The following is a 12,709-nucleotide window of genomic DNA, read 5'->3' as shown; positions in this document are numbered from 1 at the left end:
AGCTCCGTGGGCAGGCCGGCTTGTTCTCTGCGCCGCCGTGGCCCTGCCTGACCCGCCTGGATCCCGGCAGGTGCACCTGGTCCCATGTGGGCCCACCGCCTCCCCGCTCTGCCAGGGGTTGGGTCTGTCCGGGTCTGGGTTCTGTGGATTAACCGCCTCGATGTCGGGACGTTTTCCCTTCGCGAGAAGGCTGCGCTGTCCTTTCAGGAGGCCGCTGTCCGGCACGGCTTTGTGTTTTGTACCCTTTCTGTGCTAAACCTGTCCACGTTACACTATGTGTGTCTTTAAAGAACGTTTACCGGTTTTTGGTGGGGGGTTGGTGGCTACAGAAGTAATGCATATCTATCTTTGAAAATTAAAAAAATTTGGAGATGCACAGTTAAACCTCACCTATAACTGCAGCACGTCAGAGAAAACCACCAATGAGGTTTCACGTCCTCTGGTCTTGTATTCCAAGTGTATGGGGATTCATTTCTTGAAGATTAAACCTTTCCCTCCGTGTCTTCCCTGGGCTGGGTGTGTCCCGCGTGGCTGCCAGGACCCTCGCCCCCCCCACTGTTGGGCCTCTGGGCTCTGCCTTTGCTGCCCGGCTGTTGTATAGAACTCGTTCCCGAAGGCCCACCCGTGAGCAGGGTCCCAGCTGTTTCCTCGGGCTGTGTCATCAGACGTTTCTGGAATCGCCGGAGTGAAGGATTTGTGCATTTCTTGCGTGTGCTTGTGAGCCTTCCGGCACATTCTGAGAAGCGACTCTTCTGGCCCCATTCTGAGGATGGACCGTGGACGGTGGCTTCCGAGTCAGTGACCCGGGCACGTGTCCCCGCATGGCCACGTCCCGCCTCGAGGTCCTGGCCAGTCTCATGGCCCCAAGCCGTGGCATTCTCACGGATTCTCATGGATGCGATTCGAAGCCACAGGTCCTGCCTTCATGGCTGCCTCTCTACCCACACGGCCCCCGCTTTGCAGCCACGCAGGAGGACACACGCTCAGTGACAGGCTCGGTAGACAGGCTCCCGTTCGCCCTGACTCGCCCTCCTCCCGCAGCATCTCTCCCGTTTGGGCCTGGATGTCCAGACCGGCCTCCGGAGAGAAGGCTCACGGCGAGCTCCGTGCTGGTTCAAAGATTTCACCAAAAACCCCACTGTTCGTGTGTCCGTGTCCACGGAGTTGAATGTGGTGTGTGGCGGAACCCGGGGCTGGGAGTCCAGAAGCTTCTGTCCCTGCTCGCCCTCTCACGGCCTGAGGTCTTGGGCAGCTCGCCCCCTGCTTTCACGCCTCAGTTTCCCCTTCTGAAATCTCACGTCTTTGTAATTCCCCGTAATCCTGGAGACCCCGAGAAAGGCGCTCCAGGAGGATGGAGACAGGGGTGATGAGACCCAGACGGCCCGGTGGGACGTCCCCTCCCTGACCCCCGGCCACGGCCACCCCTCGCGTACGGAGAGCCCAGCTCTTGCTGTGACCCAGTGCCCGTTGCCCACAGGCAGCCCCCCGCCCCGCACGGCAGGCCCCGCATGCAGTTCCGGGGGGCGTGCACCCCCTGACCCCATGCCGCCCGAGCAGGCTCCGCTTTGTCCCTGTGAGGGAAACAGCCCCATGTCTCCGTCCTCCACCTCCTGCCTCCGTCTCCCATCGCCGCGCTCTCTCCTCTGACTCTGAAGCCCGGGTGGGGGAGGGGGCAGCGGGGAGGCTGGCGGAGAGGAGATTCATCAATATTTAATTTTTATGGAAATCGTGTCCTAGAAATCCCCAAGGGGCTGAAAATTGTTCTGTGTTTTCGGAATCCGGTGATGTCCTGAAGCGGTTATGTTGTAAATAAACCGCATTACTGTCTCCAGTCCCCCCTCGCTCCGCACACGACAGGGAACTTGACCGTTTAATCCACTCGAGGGAGCGGAGGGGCCAGGGTCGCTGCCGGGTGGGGCGCAGGGTCGCGGGGCAGCCACCGCAGCTGGCGAGGGGTCCCGCGTGCTGGCCTTTTCGTCCCTGAGCAGGACGTCCAGGACACCGGTGCCCGGGAACCTGGTGGCAGGAGGGCTTAGGTGGAGCTGGGGCTCAGGCGACCCCAGAGGGCTCACCCCCAAGTGTGTTACCAGCACCTGTCGGGGGGGGGGGGCGCTTCACCCATTAGCTCCTTCCCTCCTTCGCCGTTCGTCCCTCAGGCATCCGTTAGGCATTCTCCGGGGCGTGGTCTCTGCTGGGGATTTGCACACGTGATTCTGAGCGAAGGGAACCAGATGCCAAGTTCGCACCGAGGGATCCTGTCCATAGGACGCCGTGGGACGGACTGGATCGGCCCAGTGGCCGTTGGCGGGAGGGAGGGCGTGGGGAGGGCCGACGAACCGCGCGTGTGAGGGAACCGCCGGAGGCCTTGCTGCGTGTGCGTCAGAGCAGACTGGACAGTTCTCGCGGGGCAGAGTGTTTCACTGTGGTCCCAAAGTCCCTCCTCGCAGTGAAGCAGAACCAGAGAGCTCAGCAAGGGCACAGGGGTCCTGTGAGGGTGGGAAGGGCGCTGAGGCACGAAACGGGGTGGCCAGCAAAGGCCTCTCCGAAAAGTAGGCTTGGAAAAGCCTGCCCGGGGGCAGGACGTTTCAGGCCGAAGGCACAGCAGGTGCAAAGGCCCTGAGGTGGGCACGGGCCTGCCGTGTGTGGACCAGTAAGGACCCCGGTGTCACAGCTCACCAGGCTGCCTGAACAACGTCCCACGGACGAGGGCTTGCGTGACACAGGCTTGTTTCTCCCGGTTCTGGAAGCCAGAAGCCCCAGATGGGGGGGTTTCTTCTCAGGCCCGTGGGCTGAGATGGTCTTTTCCCTGTGTCTTTACACGGTGTTCTGTCCATCTGTGTCTTAATCTCTTCTTACGATGACGCCAGTTAGATTAGATTGGAGCCCCCCCTTCCCCCGCCGTATTTTACCTGAACTACGTCCGCAAAGGCGCTGTCCCCAGATACAGTCCCGTTCTGAGGCTGGGTTAGAACGTCGGGTGGGGACACATTCCACGTCGTGCTGAGGGATGGTGGGGGGGGGGGCCTGCTGCAACTGCTGGAGGGCTTGCCAGGCTCTGCACCCCCATCCAGGCCCCGGCCCTGCACCCCAACACTGGCTGGCCCCGGCCCCGTGGCCGAGCGAGTGACCGGTGAGGGCTGGGGCCGCTGCGGCGGGGGATCTTCACAGGGGTCCGTTCTCGGTGGGTCTGACCTAGAAAGAGCGTCACACGCCCAACTGGGGGGGGGGGTGGTCTCCATCCTGGGCTTTGGGGGCCTGGGAGGGGGGCCCGCGGGCAGAATTTCAGGACTCAAACTGTCAGGTGCCCCGAGCATCCGAGGACGGCAGTCCTGAGGTGGGAGCAGGGGCCCCTGGGACGCGCTGGGCCCACGCGGGGGCTGTCCCGCTCTCAAGCTTCCAACACTGGGAGGGGGCGGGGAACACGCCCGAGCGAGCTGGAGCCCCCACCCCAGGCTCCGCATCGCCCTCCGGCAACCGGGGCCCGGCCCGGTGACTTTTCTGAGCGTGGACGGAGATCCTCGGCTTTGCCAAACCACACGCAGAAAACACTATTGATTTTCTTTTATTTATTTATTTATGAGATTTTGCTGTGGGCAAAAAATAAAAAGGTCTGTGCGGCTGCGAGACGCTTCCCGTGCCTCCCGTCTCCCTCCCTGGACGCTCCCGGGCTGCCGAGAGGCGCGGGCAGGCAGGGGCGAGTGGGGCTGAGTGCCCTGAGTGTCCTGCAGGTGTGGGACCCTCCTCGTCCCGTCCCCAAAACAAACGAGCAAGGCGGTCTCCTTGCCCTTGTTCGGTGGTGAAATCCAGAGAGGTGCGGCACCTTGTCCGAGGTCGCCCAGCGCCCCCGCTGCGTCCTCTGCAGAGGCGGCCTTCCCAGAGGGGACAGGGGACTGCAGGAGAGGCCAGGAGCCGGTCGCGGGGTGGGACGGGGAGGATGGGCCTCGTCATCCCCGCCGATCCCGCGTGTGCCTCCCGGCATGAGCCGCCAAGGCCCCGCACCCACCCCGGATGCGTCTCTTCCCCGCCAGGAGTTCCCGCTGGCCGTCCTCCGGGGCCGGGAGTGCTACTGCGCTTACCCCACGCCGCAGTTCAGCCTTCGGGACGCCGTGGACAGCTCGCTGTGTGGCCGGGGGCCCGAGGCCCCGAGGCAGGCTGAGTACTGCGAGGTCTACCAGACGCCCGTGCAGGGTGAGTTCCTACCGCGAGGACCCTCCCCTCCTCCCCCCCCAGGCTCTACCCCCGTTTGCGCCCTGCGGGTCTGGAGATGCCCCGGGGCCTCATGCGGAGCCGCGGTGGGTGGGGGGGGGCATCTGGGCACAATCCCTGGCCTGGTGGCGGGTGGTCCCATCTTGGGGCCGTGGTGCGCAGAGGTCTCGTCATCACTGGGGCTGTCTGCGGCCGAGGCACAGGTGGCAACCCCCTCCCCGGGCCTCAGTTTCCCCGTCTGTGAAGTGAGAGTCTGGGGTCAGCACTTCCTGGCGGGGCGGTCCGTGGTCAAGCTCTGGCCTTTCAGACACTCGCTGCACGGACCGGAGGTTCCTGCCCACCAAGTCCAAGGTGTTCGTGGCTCTGTCCAGCTTCCCGGGAGCCGGGAACACGTGGGTACGGCACCTCATCGAGCATGCCACGGGCTTCTACACCGGCAGCTACTACTTTGACGGGACGCTGTACAACAAGGGTGAGTGGGGGCCGCAGGCAGGGGCCCCAAGCAGCGAGTGTAGATGGGAGCCAGGGAGGGGCTCCCCGGGCCGTGGTGCCGCGCTCGTGTGGCCGGAGTCTGAGTTGCACGAGATGCACTTCTGGGTTATCAGGCGCTAACGCCAGTTTCTCTGGGATTCTCACCTGGACTCTGGTTCCCTAACGTCCTGGGCTCGGCGGTGGGTCTGCTCTGGTAGGAGAAGCCAGGGGAGCTGGTCCCTGAACCAGGCCTCTGGTCCTCGGGTCCCAAGTGTCACCTGTACCTACGGCGGGGGTGGGGGTAGTGGCTGGATGATCCCGGCCTGGGGTCCTGCCTGCTCTGGCCGACCCCCCGCGAGGCTGTAGCACCACCTGTGGTCCAGGGGGCCTAACCTGTCCACACAGCTGGCGGTCTCCATCTGTGAACGGCCAAGGGGCCCGGGGGCTGGAATCGCTGTGTGTGATGGCCCCGGAGGCTTCCCTGTGAGGCTTACGGGGCCGGCTCAGGGTGGCCGCTGTGGGAAGGCACCTCAGTCCCCAGGGTGTCAGGGACCAGATCTCGTGTTTACAGCCGTGGTCTGGCTTCGGGTTCCCTGGAGCTCCCCAGCCGTTCGCCAGAACGAGCCAAAGTGAAGGCCTGTGGCATCTGGCCCGTGGCAGGGGTGCGTTTGAAATGTGTTGAGTTCTAGCGGGTGAACCCACGTTCACAGGGGGCCTGTGCTTCCCGGCATCAGAGAGCCCCTGCCTGTTTGCTCCACGTACAAGGGCTCCCGCCTGCTGACCTGGGTCCCCAGGAGGCCAAGATAATCGTGTGTTCGTTTCAGGAGCACGTGTCCCGGGCTGGCCGACCGGGGCTCTGTCGGGGCACGGCCGGGAGTGCAGGTTCAGGGACACCTTCCTGGGAGTCCTTCAGTGACGTCCCTCCGCACCCCCGACCGGCCCCTTCCTCCGTGCTCCCATGAGCCCCCGTGCTCGGCATGGCCCCAGGGCTGCTGTTTAGCCAGACCCAAGCTGAGCCCCTTTACCTCCAACGTAAAGTCCAGCACAGACGAGCGCACGGTTGTCTTTGTCGGCACGTGTGTGACTGGCTCTGCGGCCGTGCTGCTGTGTGATGGCAGGCAGGTCCACACCCTCTCTGAGCCTCTGTCTCTTCCCTGGCCAGCCTGCAGCTGTGACTGACTTGGGTCAGCCTCCCGGCCTCTGGTGTCTCACGGAAGTGGGTTCAGCTCTTCTGCTGGGGGGGGGGGGGGGAGGCTATCCCCGACGCCTTGCTCAGGGGCCTCCCCCGCCCCCGCAGGGTTCAAGGGCGAGAAGGACCACTGGCGGAGCCGGCGCACCATCTGCGTGAAGACCCACGAGAGCGGCCGCAGGGAAATCGAGATGTTCGACTCGGCCATCCTGCTGATCCGGAATCCGTACAGGTCCCTGGTGGCCGAGTTCAACCGCAAATGTGCCGGCCACCTGGGCTACGCGGCCGACCGCAACTGGAAGAGCAAAGGTAGACGGGAGGGGTCGGTGGGCAGCCCACACCGGTTCGCTCCCCAGATCTGCCCCGGGGGCCCCGGGTCTGGCCCGTGGGCGATGGATGGAGGAGACACGGGTCAGGGTGGTGAGGACGGGGAACCGAGTGCTCGGAGGGGCCGCTGCATCCAGCAGGTCTGTGCTCCTGTCCCCGTGGTCTGCGCCGTGGCCGCCAGCCGTCCCCGCCCCTTGCTGACCCCGCCCCCGCCCCCGCCCCCCCCCCCCCCCCCCGGAGGCGGGAGGCTGAGCTCTGGTCCCTCCTTGGCTCAGTCCCCTCATCCCGGACACCGGGGAGGCCCTGTTCCGGCAACTGATCCTGTGGGGGTGATTCTCGACCTCTGCACGTGTCCCCCTCCGAAACAAGTCGGAACACGACGAAAAGCCCACCTGGTTTCTTAGCTCGCGGGCGGAGAAATCTTGCGGGGCGCGTCGCGCGGCTTCGCCACGGGTCCTGCCGCCCGGCAGCTGGCGGCTGGCGGCTTGTGCTGGCGCCCCTCCCCCGCCCCCGCGGGACACGGCGGGCAGATGGCAGGGACCGGCTCCGCTGGGGCCCGCCCCGTGCCCGACGCCCGCCTTGTCCCCCGCGCAGAGTGGCCGGACTTCGTCAACAGCTACGCGGCCTGGTGGTCGTCGCACGTGCTGGACTGGCTGCGCTACGGCAAGCGGCTGCTGGTGGTGCACTACGAGGACCTGCGCCGCAGCCTGGTGCCGACACTGCGGGACATGGTGGCCTTCCTCAACGTGTCCGTGAGCGAGGAGCGGCTGCTGTGCGTGGAGAACAACAAGGAGGGCAGCTTCTGGCGGCGCGGCCGGCGCCCCCACGACCCCGAGCCCTTCACCCCCGAGATGAGGACCCTCATCGACGGCTACATCCGGACGGTGGACCGGGCGCTGCGCGAGCACGGCGGGGCCGGGCTGCCGGGCGAGTACGTGCCCAGATGACGGCCCGGCGGCCTCGCCGCGGCCCCGAGCCCCGAGGTCGCCGGGCGGGCACCCGCCGCAGGACCCCCCGGCGCTCACACGCGCGTCCGCACACGCCACCGCTCGCCCGCCCGCCCGCAGGTGCCCGGCCCCGCTGCGGGCTTGTGCCCGGACACCAGGCCACGCGGGCATTGGCGCAGCAGGCACCCGGCGTGGGGGGGGGGGGGGCTCGTGGACGCCGCTGACTGCACGTGACTCCCGGTGACCGCGTGTGGGGAGACCACCAGGCACTGCGGTCCGCAGCCTCGCCTCTCCCCTCCCCACAGACTGGCTGGCAGCATGGGACACAGCGGAGTGCCCCCCCCCCCCCCCGCCGGGCACACAGCCACCTCAGGACCTGCCGCCAGCTCGGTGCCCACCCCCCCATCTAGCTTCGGTGCTTGGAGGGGCCCCTTCCCTGGCTTCTTCCTCCCATGTCCTGGGAAAGCTGGGATTCACGCCATCCCGGGTCGGGGTGAGTGGAGCCCAGACCCAAGGGATCCATGGGCCGGCAGGAGGGGGCTTGGGGTGGACGTGGAGAGACCAAGAGGGACTGCCTTGGGGGACCACCTGGACTGGTTGCCCAACCCATCTCGAGGGCCCTGCTCCCGGTGGGGTCCTGCGCCGGGGGCACAAGGAAGGGGGCGGCCAGGTCCATCTGCACGGCCCTCGGGGGGGGGGGGGGCAGGAAGGCCGTGGCTGCAGCTCCCGACTGTCCCCGAGGCCGAGCCCCCGTCCCTCGTTGCCGCACCGTCTCTGTGTGTGGGAGGCTGACGCCGCTGCCTGGTGGGGGCCCCCACTCCCGGCTCACAGCCTTGGCGGGGCAGGGGAGGGGTGGTCACAAATGGGAATGAGAGGGCCAGCAGCAGAGGAGCGTGTGACGTGCCGGCTCCGGGGTCACCGTGGGCCTGGGTCTCGGGAGCGCACAGCCTGAACTGGTCCTGCGCAATCTGTGGGAGTTAACCCGGCCAGAGGGAGAGGGTATCGAGGCGGAGAGAACAGCATGTACAGAGGCTCAGAGGCTCGGAAAACCCTGATGCATCTGCAAAATAGGTGAATGGGGTGGTGGGGGGGTGTCTCCCGAGTCTATGCGGCAGGAGGACGGGAGCGGGCGGGTGAGAACAGAGGTGGGGACCCAGGACCGGACCGTCCTCACGGCCACTCAGTGCTCAGCCTGGGGGGCAGCGCCGCTGATGCCAACTTGGGTCTCCCTTCAATGGCACCTCGGGCTCCGGCACAAGGCCCTGGAGACCAGAGCTCGGGTCTGGACGCGGGGGTGGGCCCCGGGCTGGCTGCAGGGGCTCAGCTGCACGCCACCCCCTGTGAGGCGAATGATGGTGGACAGGCCCGCGCCCAGCGGCCCCTGCACCCCGCAGCAGCTTCTCCAGGCCTGGGGTGACCCCAGCCGGGCCCCTGGGTCTGACCCCCCACCAGCCAGAGGCAGGCTGCGCTGCGGGAAGAAAAGGAGATGTGAGATTTTAAGGACCAGGCGTCAGAATGCCCTGACCCTACGTTCTCTGCCGGCCACGGGAAGCTGAGAGCCACCACGGCCAGGGGTGGGGGGACCCCGGCGGCCTGCCCTTCGCCTCCCTGCCCTTGGCTCGCCAAACCCGCCCCTGCCTGTTCTGGACCCTTCCCACGGCTTCCCTCTGCTCTAAGCTGGGAACGCCTGGGTCTTCTTAAAGGCTTATTGGCTCGGCTGTGGCTCTGCGGTCCGGTCCGGGAAGGCCGCTGATGAGGCCGTTTCCCTGGGGTCGGAGGAGGGGGTGAGGCCCACCGAGAGTTCACAAGCCTGCCCTGGAAGGCGGCCCAGGGGCAAAACCAGAGACTCCGAGGGGACGGCGGCGCCCACTGAGGAAAGCCGACCGCCTCCTGCGATGGGCTCCCCAGCTCTGGCCCTCACCCTTCCCGGCCACCCAGATGACCTCGGGGAGAAGACCCAGGAGCCAGGGAGGCCGGGAAGGGCAGAGGTGTGGCTGGAGGGCCAACCTGAGCCTGGCCCTTGGGCTTCCCTCCCCACTCCCCAGAGTCAGAATAGCCACAGTGCGGGCCGTGCCTCCTGGTAGACGGTTCATTCCCTGCCCCAGGTGCCCGAGACCTCCTCCCCTTCCAGGTGGACAGCCACCCACTCTGATGGCCTTGTAGCTCACAGGGCACCTTAGCCGGCCGTGCACATGAATACGATGGGGTCAGGGTCCACACAGGGGCCCGACTGCCTGTTCTCAGCGGCCGGCACCACGGCCTACTCTGGGGGGAGAGCCTGGAAGCAGGGGAAGGGACCGGCTGTCCTCGGGGCACGTCCGTCGGGTCTCTGCGAGTGCAGCCTCCCAGAGCCCTCCGCTTCTACCCCAAGCGGCCAAGGAGTAAGAGCCGGTGTGAATCTGGGGGGAGACCTGAGGCAGGACCCCGACTGCCTCCAGGCCCCACCCTCAATGGCGAGGCTGCAAAGTCACACGAACCTGTGTGAAAACAATTTCCACGGGTTCCTGTTCCCGTCGCGGATCAATTTGGGAAAGCCAAAACGTGGCAAAAAAAAAAGCAAAAGCTAAGACACATTTATTTCTGATAGTCGCAGTGATGTGTCAATGAGAGAGAACAGTCAGGCTCCCAGACCCCGGGGAAGGAAACTGCTTAATTACATGCACGTCTTGTAGCAAAGCGTCTCACAGCTAAAATCAGATCCTGAGTACACGAACGTTTGCGCACACGATGCATTTTCCCCTGAAAAGTAGCAGGAGCCACTCGGCTCCTGGGGACCCCCGTGGGGAGAGGGCAGTGCTGGGGGTGGCCTTCGTGGCTGTGAGAGCTCTTGGGGCACAGGCTCGTTTTCTTCCGGTCGGAGGTGTTGGAACGGTGGCCTCCAGCACAGTTCGCTGGCGTCCAGGGATCAACCGTCCTGGACGCTGGACACACACAGGTCGCCGCTCAGCACAGGGCGAGCTGGCGTGTAAGATGCAGGGGTGTGGTAGGGGGGTGTCGGCGGTGCCATCTGCTTTGCCAGCAGCCCCCATCTCTGCCGGGGGGGGGGTTCAGGGTCCCCACCTCCGGGGTGGAACCCCCAGCCTGGACGAGGCCAGCGGCTCCTTCCGACTCTCTGGCTACAGGTTGGTTCACGGACACAGCTCGGCCAGAGCGACCCCGCCACGTGGGGAATGTCCAGCAGAGACCGTGCTGCTGGCGTGAGGGGTCGTGGGTGGCGCCCCATCCTTAGCCTGAAGTGGATCCCGCTGTGGGGACAGTTGGGGGCACAGAAAAACCAGGTCCTTGGTGACATCGCTAAGTACGTACGATCAAGCTTTGCCGGCGTTTGCGCTCCGTGTGGACGGTTTTGTTACGTGAGCCAATAAATCCCTTATTGTTTACGTCGGCTTGAGTTGGGCCTTTGTTACTTATGGCGGGTGGTGCTGGGTTCGCACCATCTCCGCCTCTGTGGCCGTCGGTGAAGACCCAGCCCCACGCCCGCACGAGCTGGGGGCCGGGAGCCGCCGCTTCCCGGGGTGGGGCCGGGGTGAGCTGCTCAGGAGGACCAGCCGCGGCTCCAGTCTTTAACCAGGACTGGCTGTTGTGACACACGGGGACACCGATCTGAGCTCCTTGGACGGGTGGCCCCGTTGCCTCCTTCCACGGGGGAATAATGTACGGTGGCGTCGAGAACACTCACCGTCTGGACTGGACGTGGGGTGGCCTGGCCGGGCGGGGAACTGCCCCTGGGAGCCGGTGGGTGCCACGCAGCTCTGGGGACGCTGGCCGGGGTACGTGGCTGCCGCCGGGGCAGGGACTGAGTCCGCCGAGGAGGCCCCTCCTCTGACTCTGCCCTTCCCCCTCTACCGGACACGGCGGGTGGTACCCGCGGCCCTTCCGGCCACCGGGCCCCAGGGGCGGTCGCGTCTCCTACGGGGTCACTGCGGGAGTGCGGGTCGGTTCCCAGAAACGGCTCCACGCCCCTCCCCCCCTCGCGGCCTCCCCGCGACCCGGCGACGCTGCTGGAGCCCTGAGTGTGCACCTGCACCCGGCACCTGGCAGCGAGCCCGCGAGACCCCCCCACCCCTACCCCGCTCGCTCGCGGAAACGCGTTCGGGCGGCGCCGGAGCTCAGCGCTGAGGGCCGTTCGATCGAAGCACGGCGGACGCTTGACCCGCCCAGGAGGAGCAGGGCAGGGGCCGTGACGTGCCCGGGGTCTTCACCCTCAGTCACCACACCCGGGCAGCAGACGGGTCCCGCTCGCACAGCCGCTGGCAGACGGGCCTCGGGCGTGTTCGCAGACGCGTGTGCGCGCAGGGGGCGCCGCGGCTGCCCTCGTGCCTGCCCTCCTGACCACAGGACGGGCCCCTGCTCACCCGGGCTCCGGCGTCAAGTCGCTCGATGACCTGCCCCCCACAGCCGGAGCCCCCGGCCCAGCTGACGCGCATCGAGAGGAAGCCGGGAGGCCGCACATCAGAGGCCGCTTCCCTCCCTGCCCGCCCCCTGCCGTCCAGACTGCGCCCCGGGATCGGCCCCACGTCGACACCACACCTCCCCAGAATCACCTGAGTCGGTTTTCCATGGCCGCGTGACAAATCACCACGAACCCCGCAGCTTCAGCCGGCCGGACAGGCACCGTCCTGCAGCCCCCCTGGGTCGGGCAGCTAGGTGAGGCTCCGCCGGGCCTCCGCTTCCGGGTCTACGCTTCCGGGTCTGAGGGCGTCTCCACTTCCGGGGCTCAGCCGGGCCCCCACTTCCGGTCTCCACTTCCGGGCCTCAGTGGGCCACACCCCTCGCAGACGCTCGACTGGGGCCACGTCTGTGCCCAGACTCACCCAAACTCTTGGCAGGTCATAGGGCCGAGGCCCCGGGTCCCTCTGGCCCACGCCCAGTCCTGACACGTGGGCCTCTCCTAGGAGGGTCGGGACCTGGCTCTTGGCTTCTCTGGGGCTGCCGGGAGGGGGACACGGGGTCCCACCTGTGTCACAGCATCACGGGAACGCCACCCGTGACCTATGCCGCATCCCGTGGCACAGGAGCCTCACAGCCCTACCCTCACCCCGGGGGGCAGGGGTCCCACGAAGGCACGAATGCCTGGAGGCCGGGCCCCCAGGGACCCCCCTCTGGGTCTATCTGCCTGGCACCAATGTGGGAAGAGTCCAGAACCCGGTGCCTTCATCACTCCCCATCGGGGGCAGAGTGTGGTGGGCGTTTGGGGGCATCAGCGCCAGTCAGGGCTGTGTCCCCAGTCCACACTGGCCACCTGCGAGCTCCCGTTTATAATCAGTCGTGCACAGCGCATAGTGGATCTTCCACTATCTGGGCTTCAGTGTTGCCCCCACCTCCCACGGCCCCCTCGTCCCTTCTCCAACGCTCACTCCCGGAGGCCGGGACTCCAGACCCAGCCCTTGGGGGCCGTCTCTCAACCCCACGGCGCCGGGTCTCACGGCCGTTCTGCACTTTGATCGTCAGAAACTGTCATTTGCTTTTCACTGCAAACACTTGCCTCCAACCTACCTGTTGATTTCCGTAATTACGTGAGGTTTTTTTTAATTCCTGGGGCTTCTAAGTGATTCTGATCCCGATCTGA

General features: G+C 66.2%; 1 protein-coding gene and 1 long non-coding RNA gene across 8 annotated transcripts in view; one reads left to right on the top strand and one right to left on the bottom strand.

Annotated features, from left to right (window-relative positions):
* The window catches only part of WSCD1 (WSC domain containing 1), a 31,118-nt gene extending 20,598 nt beyond the window's left edge, over positions 1 to 10,520 (top strand). For 5 of the 7 annotated variants that reach the window (XM_045045235.1, XM_045045233.1, XM_045045232.1 and 2 more), the window contains exons 6-9: positions 4,029 to 4,188; positions 4,514 to 4,678; positions 5,954 to 6,175; positions 6,788 to 10,520. In XM_045045235.1, coding sequence (XP_044901170.1) covers positions 4,029 to 4,188; positions 4,514 to 4,678; positions 5,954 to 6,175; positions 6,788 to 7,140 — 900 coding nt within the window. In that variant the 3' untranslated portion in view covers positions 7,141 to 10,520. The remainder of the gene's footprint in view (positions 1 to 4,028; positions 4,189 to 4,513; positions 4,679 to 5,953; positions 6,176 to 6,787) is intronic. The other 2 variants (XM_045045236.1, XM_045045237.1) reach the window with 1 other exon arrangement.
* LOC123382096 lies at positions 3,552 to 6,789 on the bottom strand. The gene is made up of 4 exons (XR_006589929.1): positions 6,586 to 6,789; positions 5,071 to 6,161; positions 4,077 to 4,961; positions 3,552 to 3,890 (listed from the first exon to the last, which is right to left on the bottom strand). It is a non-coding gene; the product is annotated as an uncharacterized LOC123382096 (long non-coding RNA).
* Positions 10,521 to 12,709: the final 2,189 nt, after the last annotated feature.

The sequence above is a fragment of the Felis catus genome, chromosome E1 (genome assembly GCF_018350175.1).
Source record: "Felis catus isolate Fca126 chromosome E1, F.catus_Fca126_mat1.0, whole genome shotgun sequence".
NCBI lineage: Eukaryota > Metazoa > Chordata > Mammalia > Carnivora > Felidae > Felis > Felis catus.
Note: the sequence above shows the minus strand (reverse complement) of the source record. Positions and strands in the feature narration are given on the sequence as shown.